Source organism: Balaenoptera borealis, assembly GCF_965194805.1.
Source record: "Balaenoptera borealis genome assembly, chromosome: 13".
Classification (NCBI taxonomy): domain Eukaryota; kingdom Metazoa; phylum Chordata; class Mammalia; order Artiodactyla; family Balaenopteridae; genus Balaenoptera; species Balaenoptera borealis.
The window spans coordinates 1,620,488-1,634,867 of NC_138870.1; the positions used below are offsets into that span (position 1 = coordinate 1,620,488).

Here is a 14,380-nt window from a genome sequence, read left to right on the forward strand (position 1 = left end):
GGAGGCCGTGGAGTCCTTTGAGGTTACACCCTGTGTTCAGAACAACGGGCAGACTGCCCCCACCTTACACACAAGTTCACGCCACACGTGGGCCCTGAAAGCTCATCCATGGGCCGCGGGACAATCGCCCCCATGGCCTCTGGTTAGCGACTTTCATCAAACCTGGCTGTGCATAGAACCACCTGGGGAAAGTTTAAAAAAAACAACAAAAACCCACCAGGCCCCGGGCCCCAACCCAATAAAATCTGATGGTCTGGGGTTGAGTAATTTTTAAATAACCCCCAAATACCGTTGCTGTCTGTTAAGGTTCCCCAGATGGTTCTCATGTGTAACCATGGTTGACAACCGTGAAGCTGGATGATCCCAAGGAAACGCTCACATTTTAGAGTTCAGTGGTGGACGGGTTTATAGCTTGTCCCCAATTTCATCCTCCTGATACCGAGAGAATATGCAGATATATTTGGTAATCCCGTTGACCAAACATTTACCAACTTAACACCATGTGAGGAGGGAAGGACAGGGTGCCCAGGAGACTGCGGGGGCCCTGCATCGAGAGGGGATCTGACTCCAGAAAACCAAACACAACGAGAGCAGCCATACGGTCAAGGTCCAGCTGGGGGACGGTAAGAGGGGTGCCGTGGCCAGCCGTCGGGTTGGAGGGGATGGAGGCAACAGCTTTACTCGCGGAAGGCGGACAGTGAGGTGGCATGGGCTTTGGAGGTGGAGTCAGCAGGGCTTTGACCCTGACCGCGAGTGCAGGGGAGAGAGAAAGGGTGGAGGGGCATCTGGAGGAGGTCCTGCCACCAGCATGGGCGCCCTGCGGAGGGGGGCTTGGCCGGGAAACGCCTCGAGGTATTCGCAGGTCGTGTCCGTAGGGACACCCACTGGGCGGCTGAGGACAGAGCCCCCGCTTGGGGACAGAAAGCGGGGGGGGGGGGATGGCTGTCGTCCTGGATACCTGCACTCATATCTGCACGAAGTCACAGGTCCCCAGGTCCCCAAAGACTCTGTTGTTAGGATCCTCCACACGCCCCAGACGGCCTTCCGGAGAGCTTGACTTTATTTATATTTCTACTCTGTTATTTCTGTTACCTACGGTCCGTGGAAAATCCTGCTGCCACACCTTTGTTGAAATCTATTCTGAGATTAGAAAGCGAGGGGCACATCTAAGGAGGGCCTTGCTGCCTGGGAGCTGCAGGAGAACCTGGTATTGGCTTACAGGGCAGGGAGGGAAGAAAGGATTAACGGGGTGGTGTTCTGACCTGACCTCACCCCCGTCACTGAGGGGGCGGGGACGCCACCTCCAGGGAGCACCAAACCTTGGCAGGGATGTTTGCTGCTACTGGGAGGGGAGGAGAGTCGCTACGTGGAGAAAGGCCTGGGGGTCAGAAAACGATGGTTCCCAACGCACTGTGGAGGCTTCCATGCTCCAGACACACCACGGGTGACAACAGGGTTGGCGGAGGGCGCAGGGGGTACAAGGCAATGGGACAGGGGCCCAGGTGGTCCCTAGCAGGGGGCGGCCTCCGGCGGTGCTGGACCACGGCGCTCAGGTGCCTGCTCTCGCCGGGGTGGGACTCTGCTTCTCTCCTGCGATCGAGCTCGGTGATATTGTAGACAAAGTTGGTAAGACTTTTTCCCCCCCCTGAAAAACGAGTTTTCAGGACAAACTCACATCCAATCTTAAATAGCGTCAACTACAAATTGGCACTTGCCATCTACCTCTACAAGGATTAAATCATGAGCCGCTGCAGCGTCTGACCTTCAACACCCCCTGAAAGGAGTTCAGGGTGGAGAGCTGAAATGAGGCACTGTGCTCTGGGAAAAACTGGCAGAGCAGGTCTTCAGATAGTTAGGTGTTTTCAGGAGAAGATTTTATGAGCCCAATTCTTGCATCTCCTCATATCTAGAAAAGCACTAAGATCCTTCATGGTGATGTCTGCTCCTCGTGACCAGCAGTAACCTTCACAAGACTAGCAGAAACCTTCTGCAGAAAATATGTGCTTCATTGCACGTACTCCCCCTTCACCAAAATCACGTACTGACGTTCCCCCTACCTCTTTGGAGCAGTTTCTCAGAGTTATCCGAGATGCTGTCTCCCGGGCTATAGTCCTCATTTTGCCCCGAATAAGACTTAACTCACAACCCTCACACTGTGCATGATTTTAAGTCGGCAATAGGTTACACCGTAGTTGCAAAGAATGTTTTGAATAGAGACAACCTCATTTACAAAAATCACCAATAATTGTGATTTGGAGGCCAAAGGAATCACGGTTGCTCTTCCACGGTTTGGAGGAACAGACTCCAACTCCGTCTCACACCCAGAACTTGACTGCGCTCTTCCCCAAGTTTGGGGCGGGTGAATGCGGGTGCCACGTGCCCGGGCCTGGCCCGGGGTCTGGAGCTGCTCTGCTGGAGGCCCCGCAGCTGCGGCTGTGACGGACGGGGCAGCACCTGTGGAATCGTGCGCTCCGGAGACAGCCGCTCAGGAGAGTCACGTGGGCTCGGGCCGGGGCGGGGGTGGAGTAATTACCCTCCAGAGAAAGTATTTAAAGATAATTACACACCTCCCACCCTTCAAAATATAGCTTTGCTTGACAACTGGTTTCCTGGCAACGCTTCCTACTGTACAATAAATGCAGTGGTTCATTAGAATGTGTAAATGTATTTGTGTGTTTACGTATGCACGGAGGATATAGAAATTAAATGATAAAACAGGGAGGAGGAGTTTGCCTGCTATTCACGTTCCCTTCACTCTCACTGGGAAAGTTGTTCCCCCTAGAAGTGGAACTTCCCGGACACAGACCTGGTGGTGACGGCGGGCACGGACACGTCTCTCGCACGTCTTCAAACCCACGCGTCGCTGCGTTCCCACCCGACAGCTCTGCTCGCTCGCCTGGACCCGCCTGACCCCTTCCCAGCACCGGCCCGGCTCCTGCCTTTCTATCGACACGGCTATCCCCCCACCAATCCTCCCCTGCTGGGTCCCCTCTTGCTTTAGGGCTCAGCGGGGGCCCCAGCTTCCCGGCGGCGCACTTTTCTAGACGTCCCAGCTGCCAAGTTCCGGTCACGCTTACTGTCCGTGCTGCTCACTTAGCTACACGTTCAAGAAACATTTATTGAAACATCTTCCCCGAGCCAAGTACTAGATATTCAGCTTAACACGCAGACGGGAAACTCGGGTCGGTGATACGGACCCCGAGGGTGCCGCGCGCCACGTGGGCTTAGTAGAAGTGCCCCAGGGGCACGTAGAAGGGCATCCCAGCCCACCGTGGGGTGCCAGCCAGCCTCCCCAGAGGACACGATGCTCTGTTTCCTGTAGGTCAGTATCTTTACTGTGTGACTCCGGCTTCTCCACTGAGATCGCAGGGTCCTGAGGGGAAGGGGTTGCGTCCTCTGTGATGGGCTCACAGCCCACCACTGTGGTCCTACACAGTAGGACCCCTGGGCCGGCAGGCAGGTAGGGCAGCAGAGACAAACTTTACACACACTTACTCACTCCGCGTTGTGGACGAGGCTTAGGACCCCCGGATGGGGTCGGGGTGAGGAGGGGGCAGTGCTCCTGAAGGAGTTTGCTTGGCACAGAATTTTGGACAAGCATCTAGAACAGGAGACAGCACCCAAATGGTGGACACTTGGGGCTCTTTCCAGTGGCCAGAGCTGAGAACAAGCAACCCAGAAAATCCTTACATTTAACTATTTTATACAAAAGTAACCAAAAAATGGGCTATGAGCGACTGCAGCAAATTTGGGCATGTGCCTTATTGCTTACGGGATGGCAGAGGTAAAGGGACCTCAGAGGCACATTTCTCTGAAGACGGGCGAGACAGGGCTCCCAACCTCAGACCCCCGAGGGGTTCACTTCAGACCGTTGTGACGTCCAGATCCAAGCCCCAACATGTCATCTGACTAATCCCTTCAAGCTGCAGAAGGCGTTCAGAATCGTTTGTTCCGTAACTGTTTAAGTCCTATTCTGAGCCCCAAATGTTGCAAAGTTCCTTATTCCTCAAAGTAGAGACTTGGCTTACCAAGGGAATACCCTAATATTGCCCTAATATTATAAAAGTCCCTTAATTTGCCAGAATTTCCCTAAAACCTCTGCTCTAATATTTCCTTTAAAGACCCTGTGACTTTGTATCATTGTCTTGCAAATGGAATAGGCCAGTTTGAGGCTCAAATTCTGTTATTTGTCATTGTTAAGCTGAGAAAATGATCGAGAATACTTTGTGTGTGTGGTTTTCTTTTAACTCAAATTTTAGGTTCTTTTCTGGAGTAAAAGAGGCTCTTCACTGTTCACGAGGTTACTTCTGAGTTGCAGAAATTCTCTCTCCGTTTCCCCTGTGTTACTGTGTTTTTCTCCTGCGCCTCCCATACCCGTGTCAGCTGCCGCAATCAGACAGACAGAAGGGGTCAGGACGCTGTTCCTGCGTCTGCAGCGGACAGAGGTGGCTCAGGGTCGACCTTGGTGATTTCGATGGCATTTTCAGTCCATTGCCAGCCTTTGTTATTCCCTAAACAGACACCACCACTGGACTGTAGGGTGTAGATGAGGCAGCTGCCATCTGACCCTGTGGGGTCGCACTGTCCAGTGTGGTAGCCACTGGCCACCTGTGGCTACTGCACACATGAAACGTGGCCAGTCCAAACTGGGCGTGCAGTGAGTGTAAATGACACACGGGATTTCATAGAAAAATTAATATAAAATATGTCATTCATTTTTTATATTAATTACAAATTGAAATGACGTTTTAGACGCACTGGCTTAAATAAACTATATTAAGATGAATTTCACCTGTTCCTTTTCACTTTTTTAACATGGCTACTAGAAAGTTTTACAAAGGGTGTAAGTGTCCGGCATTGTGTTTCTACTCAACAGCTGTGCCCCGGAGCGGCCCCCGACCCCTCGCTGCAGCCCCTAGACACACAGCTGGGCAGAAACAGCTTCGGATCCCTGGGCAGGACTTCACCACACGGTGCAGAGCCCAGGTCCTGGGCGTGGGTCCTGACTTGGCCAAGCGTGAGCCACGTGGCCCCGGGCCTCTTTCAGCCTCAGTTTCCTCCTCTGAAAATGGGTTTACTGATGGTGCCAACTGACTAGTAATAAGCCTTTTGGGAATGAATACAGAACCTTCTCTGTGTGTTTCTGTTGTATCTTGAGTAGTAGCTGCAGGGGGAAGAGCCCTTCCCAGAGGGGGATCTGGTACCAGCAAGTTGAGCCACGTCTCAAAACCGAGCAGAGTCCAGGGGTCCACGTGGACCCCCGTGCCCCCTCTTCTTCGAGAGCACAGCTTACACCCTAGAGCACTGGATACAGAACGCCCCCCGTCTCCTGGGTCATCTCATGCTGGAGCGAGTCCAGGCAAGTCTGTGATTTCTCTTCCACCCCCCAGAGCACGTTGGTTCATTCATTCACTCACGCATTCATTTGTTCATTTATGAGTCACCCATTTTCATGTAATGAGAATGATGTTTTGGAAATATTTTCAAATGTATTTTTATAGCCCTTTACTCTCTCCCTGCATGGGGGCTTTGGAACTGCCAGAAGCACAAAGTGCTTTCTCAGCTTTGGCTGTAAAACAGAACTTTCATTTCAGTCTGCGTCAAGCCTAATGTCATCCGGGGGCAGGATAATCCATTCGTCCCTTCCCTTAGTATTTATTAAGTCCCCACTAAGTGCCAGCCGCTTCTCCAGGTGCTGGAGAGAAAGCAGTAAGATCCGAGCGTTACGGAGACAAAGGATTTTCTACATTTCTTGAGCTCTCTCTCCTGTAACAAGAGCTGGACCTGCGAGACTTGACCCTAGGTTTTTTATGTGAAGGAGGTCTTGGCTTCAGAGGAAGTGGAAGGGGAGAAAGCCTGCATTTTCCAGCCCCAGCGGAACACGGGAGCAGGTGACAGCAGGAGAGGAGAGGGTCCCACACCGGCATCCTCATTCAATTCTCTGGCCGAGCGCCAAGCTCTAGAAACAGCCAGATAGTCACGGGGAGGCCAGGACATCAGGGCTGAAGGTGCCTCTCCGGGGTGTAGCACGGGGTCTGCGGGGCCCTGGGGGACGCCAGCCTTCGGCCTAGAGCTCTACCCAGGCAGGCACAGAGTGGGACGGGCGGCTGGCGCGTAGGTGAGCGCCCGGTTCCCGCAGCCCGTCCACGGAGGGCCTGGAGGTGTTCATGGGCTCAAAGAGCCTGGGGGCCGGAGACCAGAGGCAACGATTTCAAGACCAGCGGCAAACATGGGGCCCATGGACACCGTGGGTGGAGGCCCAACCAGGTGGACCTGTGGCCCCTCGGCAGGCCCGGTTCAGGGGGACAAGCAGGGGTCTCGGGTTGGACCCCAGGACCAGTCCTCACTGAGTCCTGGGTACTTCCGGGGTCTTGAAGTCCCGGCCCTGCTTCTCCACCCTGGAGAGGAGCTGGGCAGAGGAAAGAAGAGAACTGAACATTTAGCTTAAGGGACAGTTTAAAATGCAGCCTTGGGCTACACTGCTCGGCTGGACTAAAATTTAATGTTATTTACACTCCTGCTACACAGGAGGTGAGGCTGGGGAAGCAGGGTTAGATCAATAATGAAACTTAAACACAGTATTTTTTAGCTCGTACAGGCTTTGTGGGAGTGAATTCCCACCCCTACTCACATATCTGTCCATCCAGCGCACACGGTGGACAGCCTGCTACCCGCCGGGTGCCCGGCTCAGCTCCCTGAAAATAGCACCTCGGAGGCTCATGGAGCCTATTGGAGACACGGGAGCCCGCGTGGGGAGGGCGGTGACAGAGGCCTGAGCAAAGCGCCGGGGGGAGGGAGGGGAGTCTGCAGAAGGTGTGGAGATGTGGGACCAGCGAGGTTCTTAACAGGAGCCCGAGCTCTCCAGGGGAGGCTCGGGGACACGGCGATTCGGGTGGCAGGAGGGTTCCACGCAAAAGCCTAGACGTGCGAGAGGACGGGGGACGTTCGGTAACCGCGGGACGTGCAGGCGGCGAGGCTGGAGGGGCAGACAGGGCGAGGACGGGGCCCCGAGGAAGGTTCTGAAGCAGCACCGTGAGAACCCGCGTGCCCTCACCTTCCATAAACACGGCCGAGAACAGCAGCAAGTGGCCACGTGGCACTTATTTCAACCGGACTTCATCTTATAAGGGAGGGGGACACAGCATCTCACAACCTCCTAGGGCCAGTGCCACCAACATCACTAACTCGCCAAACCCCAAGCCCGGAGCCGCTCGCCGGGTCTGATCCACGAGCCTCTTCCCGAGAGCCGTGCAGAAGGAAAGCAGACCCTCCGCAGGCCCTCCCTCAGCCCCCAGCCGCGGGTGTCCCCAGCCCAGCAGGAAAGGAGCATCTCACTCACCTGAACTTCGACTTGGAGATCCTGTGGCTGAAAGGGAAAGAGGAGACGTTACCAAATGACACACACATTTCCCTCTTTTCTCAGACGTCCCCGGGTGACCACATGGGCGCTGGACGGAGCAGCTTCGGAGAGACAGCCCTGCGGTCAGCACGTCCTGGTGTCTGTGTGTTTGAAGGGGAGATCGAGGGCTGGCCCAGCCCACAAACCTACGAATCTAGCATCTTCTAAGTGGAGACGTGGCCCCCGGAGCGGGTGCCGTGTTCTCAGACCGTCAGCTGGGGTTGGGGGCCACGCCCTGAGAACAGTCGTGGAGGACAGGAGCCCCTCCTGCAGACGCGGCCCTCGGACATTGCAGGCGGCAACAGGCTGGCAGAGGCCCAGCGCTGTCTGAACAGGAGCCCGGCCCCATCACGACGTGGCCTGAGTGTGGAGCCTGGGCCCCAGGAAACAGCCCGGGGCTGAGCACAACCCTGGATGCTGGCAGTGCAGCCCTGAAGACCTGGGACTTGTGGACAGAAGCACCGGTGGGTGGGCTGGTGGCTGACTCGAGGGGCATCTCGGGGGAAGAGGGGGGCACTGAAAGGTGGAAACTTCCAGGAGGCCCTGCGGCCCGTGGGAGGCTGGATGGAGCCGGGCTGGGGGCAGAGATCATGCAGGCACTTGAGACGGCCCTGCGGAAGGCCACATGTCGGGGAGGCCCTGGTGTCTGGGGAGTGAGCGCTGGCAGGGCCGCGGGTGGGAGACCGTGCTCGGATGGGCAGGCAGGTGCGGAGCGCCGGTCAGAGATGAAGAGGGGACAGAATCCGCCTGTCCCAGCTCAGCACAGAGTGAGCTCTGCTGCGAAGCAAGAAAACAGCCCCTCTTGCTATTTTTTATTAAACAAAATAAACCAGAAGATGTGACAGGTGGCAGAGTCATCGTGCGTGAGATAATTATGTCTCTGGGGCACTGAGAACCAGAGCCAAGAGCCTTTACTGCTCCGAACCGCCAGCTGATAACCTTTCCCACCCAAAGACGCTGGCGACGGCTGCAGGGTTTTAATCACACGTTACACGGCACGTGGGCAGAGGCCGGGGCCACGGGTGGCATCCTACTTAGGGCCACAGTTTAGTGGAAAAACAAATGCCTTCCGGCTACGCTTGGACGGTGGGGAGCTGGGGGCTCCCTCCTCTAGGCCAGCCAGGCCTGCTGGACAGATGACCCCTCGCTGAGGGACACGAGCTAGCATGGCCAGTCATCAGCCTGGCAGCTCTGCCACAGGGCCTGGCCCGGCCCCGCCTTCTCTCGGAGAGTTCCAGAGGCCTCTCGGGGGCCCTTCAGTGCAGGCCACACGCCCTCCCTGTAAGTCTGCCTCTTAGTCCGGTGGGTCGTCAGCAAAAGTGGGTTCTTAAGAAGTCCCGCGTGGGGCACTGAGGTCTGAGTGTCCACGTCTCCCAGGCAGTGACTCTGGGATGCGGCGCAGGAGGACCAGGGCTCCTGTTGGGGATGACGTCCAGGGTAAGCGTGGTCACTGGCTGCGGCTCCTTCCTGGGTGTTCTGGAACGTTCTGAGGCGGAGGAAATGGAGTGGGACTTTCTCTCCCCCGTGGTTACGCGTCCTGATGTGCGAGCCTGGATGCCACACTGAAGCCTGATTGCTGTTGCTGCTCTCAGGTCGGGGGCATCATTCCAGGCTCGCTGGGGCCACAGCACTCACCCCCTCCAAGCTCTGTATTACTGGAGCACCCCAGGTAAGAAGGGGGGTCCTTGTGGGGCACGTGTCTGGAGACAAAGGAAAGCCCAGGTATGGGAGAGCGGAGGGCCTCACACTCCCCATGTAGGAGGGGTCAGTGCACTTCGTGGACCAGAGGCACCTGGTCTCCGCAGGCTTCGTGTCCTGGGAGGTGACCACCAGCTTGGGGTTTGGAGAGCTGGTCACGCCGCCAGTGGGCAGGGGAGCTGGGAGCCTGCGGGCGCCGTGTCCGCCCCCCCAGCCCTGCGTTCCGGCCGGGTGGCGGGTGCTGCCCCCTGGATCCCAGCGAGTCCACAGGCACCAGGGGGCCCGGCTGCTCCAGACCCCGCTGGGGACCAGCCTGCTTAGAAGGCGTCCGGGCTCCCCTTAGTTACTGCTCTACAAGGTAGGATTTCCTCCCCGTGTTTTCCGTGGATTCCTGAAGAGCAGCAGCTGCAGAAAGTGGGTAACTCGCATGTAAGGCCACGAGTGCAGCCCTGCTGGGTGGACCTGACGCTTGTCCAGCCCAGCTGCCTCTTTCCCTCAGGCCTCCACAACAAACCTCCCAGGAAACCGCGGTTGTCTTTGCTGATGTGAAGGTTTAAAACGGGAGACACGCCTGGAACTCCCTCTGCTTCACTCAGTTACCCAGTTTGCAGTTGTCATCATTGGACAAATATTTGAACTCCTTGGGAGCTACTTGTATGTTTAGCCTTTCCGCTTCTTAGAGTCGTAAGCCCGTATCTTTGCTCCCTGCCGTGTGACACAGCGATTCCCTGAATCCTTCCGATTCGCCCTAACGTCAGTCAGATGGTGCTGCAGGCATCATCTAGGCTGATGCACGTCTGAGGCGACGTCCTCGACTCCACGCACGGCTGGTGCAGCCAGAGGGGCCGGACCCTAGACCCCGTCACAGTGCACCTCTTGGGGACCCACTAGCTTGAATCTCCTGTGCTATCCGGGGACCCCCAGCTCACTTCTGTGACGAGATGCACGTCCATCGGTATCATCGACCCTCTGCGTCGGATCCTGTTTCTGACTCTACCTTCTTTATAGAACTGTGCGCTCCGAGACTGAAGGGACCTCGCACACACCAGCTGGATTGGGGTCTGCCATTTTACAAGGTGCAGCCTGCCTCAATCACGGGGCCTCTCCTGTGGAAGCCGCAGACACAGAAGAGGTGCAGGGGGTCCCCGCAGGCGGTTCCCAGGCCCCTCTAGGAGCCAAGAGCACAGGAGCCAACGGGCAGGCGCCCTGCACGTCCCAGGGGGCGAGCCTGAGGTTGCCACCCAGGCCCAGATCTGGGACTCCTGGTGCATGGCTGGCTCTCTTCCCTCCTTCGGTCCGTCCCAGAGTACCGGGCACTTCTTTCTGTGGAAGTCCGCGTCTCCCTCTCTGATGCCAGCTGTGCCCTAGTCTCAGGCAAGGCTGTCCCGTAAGTGCTGGTCTCCTTCATGGGCTTCTCGTCTTGAAGACGGTCCTGCCTCCGCTCTGAGGAAAGGCGAGGCCCAGCAGCTCCGGGGCCACTGCCATTTCCCCGTCCACGGCCTCACGTGTGGAGGGAGGGTCCCCTGCGGCCCGTTCCCGCCCCGCCTGCCCCCAGGCTCCAGCTCCTGCAATTAGGACACACAGAGGACGCGTCCCTTTTCCACCTCCGCACGTGACCCTGGCCTGAGCCGCACCAGCACCACCCCCAGAGCTGCTGCGGCAGCCGCTTCGCTCGAGTGCCGCCGCTCGGGGCCTCTCGCTCCCACACAGACTCTTCCTAATGTCCGAGGATCCTCAAGGATGGAAAGCTCACCAAACCAACCAGCTACGTTCAATGATCTCTCATGGTCTTGTGACAAAGACCAAGGCCATCAGGGGTCTGCCCGGCCCTGCTCCGTCTCCAGCCCCGCCCCTTCCCACTCAGGCCTGCCCTGGACGCGTCTGCCTTCTCTCCCTCATCCCCCCAGCGGCCTCGGAACCCACTGTTGCCTCTGACTGGAAGATCCTTCCTTCCTCCGTCCCCCTCCAGTTCTCAGCTCAAACTTCCCTTCTTCAAAGAAGCTTTTCCTAACCTGCCAGTCTAACGCGTCTCTCCATTACTAACCCTGCGTTACAGTCACTCCGCCTTCTCAACGCTTTTCCCAACTTACAGTGACGGCTCAGTGTCACTTTCACACCAGATAGTGAGCTCCAGGGAGACGGTGTCACCTTGCTCTCGGGCTCTGTGTCACCTCGGCCCAGCACCGAGCGGGCTTGCTGCCTGATGAGGGTGTGAGTAGAGAGCTCGGGCGTGATGTTCCTCTTCCGGTGGCCTCCGCGCTTGTGCTTGTCTGTTCCCCTGGCACCTTTTCATCTGTGCCTTGTTCTTTTCCTTCTGCGTGTCGGTTTCCCAGCCTTCAGCCCTGGCCTCCTGCCCCCGTGAACAACCCCGGTGCCACGTAACCGCATTCATCGTTTCTACGCTGGTGTCTCCAGCCTGTGGTCCAGAGCAGAGTCCCGGCCTCCACACCCTGCAGCCCCGCTGGTGACTTCAGTCTGTACTGCTTCTGTCTTCAGACTTGCAGGATGGCTCCTTCCTCTCCCCACCTGCCCTGCCCGCCTGCCCCTCCCCAGCAAGACATCGCTGTGCGGTCTCTGTCTGTCTGCCCTGCCCCCTCGGAACCACCTTCAGCCAGGCCTCATCCCGCTGCACGGGCCGTTCGCTCTCCGCCTCAGACACGCCAGCCTCTCCCTGGTTGTCACAGCCTGAGCCTCAGCCCCCGCCCGTTCACGCTGCTTCCCCACCAGGAACGCTGGCGGTCTTCTCCCACCGTTGTCTGGGGCGGGGCGGGGAAAGACGGTAGTTTGTTAAGGACATACTGCCATCCCGGCGCTGCGACAAGGCACTTTATCCGCACAGAGCAGGTGCATAAATTCGGATATTCGTAGGGAGTGCGGCCCATTTCCACCGAGCCCTGGACGCCTGCAGAGCACGTCCTCCAGATGCCCCCTCCCTCTGTGGGAACAGGCTTGTCCTTCCAACAGGGCCTCGAGCTCCCAAAACACACCCTCTCCAGTGACTGTGAGCGCCAGCGCCCCGGCCTCTCCGGGTCTGTCATGTGGGCCCAGAGCCAGAGGGCGGGGTCCTCGTCACCTTCCCTCCCACCCTTTGGGGACCTGCCATCCACCTTCGCTAGCGTGGCCGCCCGGGGCCAACGTCCAGAATCCCGAGCGTTTGCTTGTATGGTTCCAGTAGGAGGGAAGAGGGAAAGGCTCAGCCCGTTGCTTCAGAATGTAATTAGCGCTGTATTTTAGCAACATTTTGACAATAATGGCTTCCCAACAATGCTGGGAATCAGCAGTGCAGACTCCCCGGTGCCACTGTCAGGGGGAGGGATGGTGAGGTCCATGTGCCCTGGAAACGGTCTGCTCCTGCCCACCCGCCCCCTCGCTCGGAGGCTGGCCCGGCTCAGGTTAGATGCACCCAAACCTTCTCAAAAGGCCCAGATACGGAGGCATTTCGGCGGGGAGAGGTGAGCTAGGAGCCGTTCTGCCGATGGAGCGACTCAGACACCCAGCCACCTCGGGGCCCGTCCTCCTCCGAGCCCTCTGTCCGCCGTCCCTTTTAGCTTCTGGGGTGAGACTGGCATCTCCCAGGCACCAGGACAAGCAGCTCCCACTTCCCACAGTGGAGTCTGGAAGCTGCCGGAGGCCTCACGCTCAAGGGCAGCCTGACCCCTAAAGGAACGTGGCTTCAATCTGTGGACTCTGCTTTTTGAGACACTGGGAATGAAGCCAGCAGTTTGCTCATTTTTAGCAGTTAAACCATTTTCCCTTCATTTCTTGGTGGGGGGGGGGCATCTCCCAGGGACCGCTGGTGTCTGTTTTTAAGACGGAGCTAAGACGGATGGATGATGGTGATAAGCCACGTGGGCTGTCCCTCCGCACACCTGGCCCAGCCCTGGGCTCCAGTCAGCTCAGGAAGCCAGGGGCTGGGGCTTGCGTTGGGGAGGCTCGCTGGGCCGGCACAGGTGCACTTTTATTAGCCGAGTCTGCACTTCAGACACCTGTGCTCCCTTCAGTGGGTGGATAACTCAGAGCTGCAGGTAAGACCCACGTCTCCCAGTGTATTTTCCTGCCTGTCTGCTTTTCTTCCAGGTCACATTTATCAGACATGAAAGGGCACTTAGCAGGACCCAGGGAACCTAACAAAGCTGGTCTGGTGAAAGGGAGTGAGGGGCTGGGAAGAAACAGACTTCAAAGTCCCCCAACACACACATACACACACACACACACACACACACACACACACACATTTCTCTGATGGGATGGAAAGGGGCTCAAAATCCAAAAGTCAGACCCCTGCCCGGGAAGCGCAGGATTGCAGAGCAGCTCCCAGCCAGGGCCACTCTGCCCCCAGGGCTCCCCTCCCCACCCAGGACTCGGTTTCCCTGCCCGCTCTCGCCCCCCGCGCCTACTCACGCCAGCCTGGCCCCGCAGCTCTCTCCCTCGATGTCACCTCCAGCCACGTTTTCGGTGTTGACAGACTCGGTCTCACTGGTGGGCATGCTCACTGCAGGGTCGGGTCGAAGGGATGCAGAGCGAGGCGTGGAGGGAAGAGGGGAGAGAAGGGTTAGTCTGCAGCCCCCCGGCCGGGAGGGGAGGCCCTGGCAGCGCCCGGCCGGGTCCCATGTCCTCAACGGACATGCCCGCTGCTCGTCTAGGGTGACCCTTGACACCCAGGACACTGTAAGTGGGACAGTGGGAGGAGACGCCTGGGAATACCGACCCGAGTCCCTCCTCTGCCCTCGACCCCACGCCCTCGGAAAGCTGCGCGTGCTTTCCCATTTGCGTCTGCTCCTTGCCGTAAAAAGAAAAGCTCTCATGACAGTATTTTATTTTTCTTATTTCTTTCCAACCCCCCTCCCCGTTCTAAGGGGGCCTCATCCTCACACTTAGGGCCCAGCCTGTCTGTGGAAAGGGCTTCTCTAGGGGGTGAGCCACTTGATGGATTTGGAGGAGGGTCTGTCCCTTGTCCTGAGTCCTGCATGCTGGGTCCTGAGGCGATTCCGTCTAGGACAGAGCCTGAAGTTGAGCTCAAAGGGAACAGCCATTTCCAGCATCGCACGCAAGACTCAGGTCAGCACTGTAGACACAGGAATGAGGCACCTCCGTGTGGGACCCACCAAACTACTGAGATGAGATGTGGCCTGAAGACAGACGGCAAGAACACCACCTCCTCACGGCATCCAGATGTTCCCAGCTCCACAGGCCAAGCTGGGACACGAACCGTCCAAGTCCACTATGGCCAACCCGCCCAGCCCATCCCCAGGCTCTTCCTGAGCTGGCAGGGGCTGGATTTCC

General features: G+C 57.6%; 1 protein-coding gene across 7 annotated transcripts in view; it reads right to left on the reverse strand.

Moving 5' to 3' along the window:
* CACNA1C (calcium voltage-gated channel subunit alpha1 C) overlaps window positions 1-14,380 on the reverse strand; it is a 556,614-nt gene that overhangs the window by 104,149 nt on the left and 438,085 nt on the right. For all 7 annotated transcript variants that reach the window (XM_082350478.1, XM_082350477.1, XM_082350479.1 and 4 more), the window contains exons 10-11: window positions 13,499-13,589; window positions 7,340-7,366 (exon numbers count right to left, since the gene is read on the reverse strand). In XM_082350478.1, coding sequence (XP_082206604.1) covers window positions 7,340-7,366; window positions 13,499-13,589 — 118 coding nt within the window. The remainder of the gene's footprint in view (window positions 1-7,339; window positions 7,367-13,498; window positions 13,590-14,380) is intronic.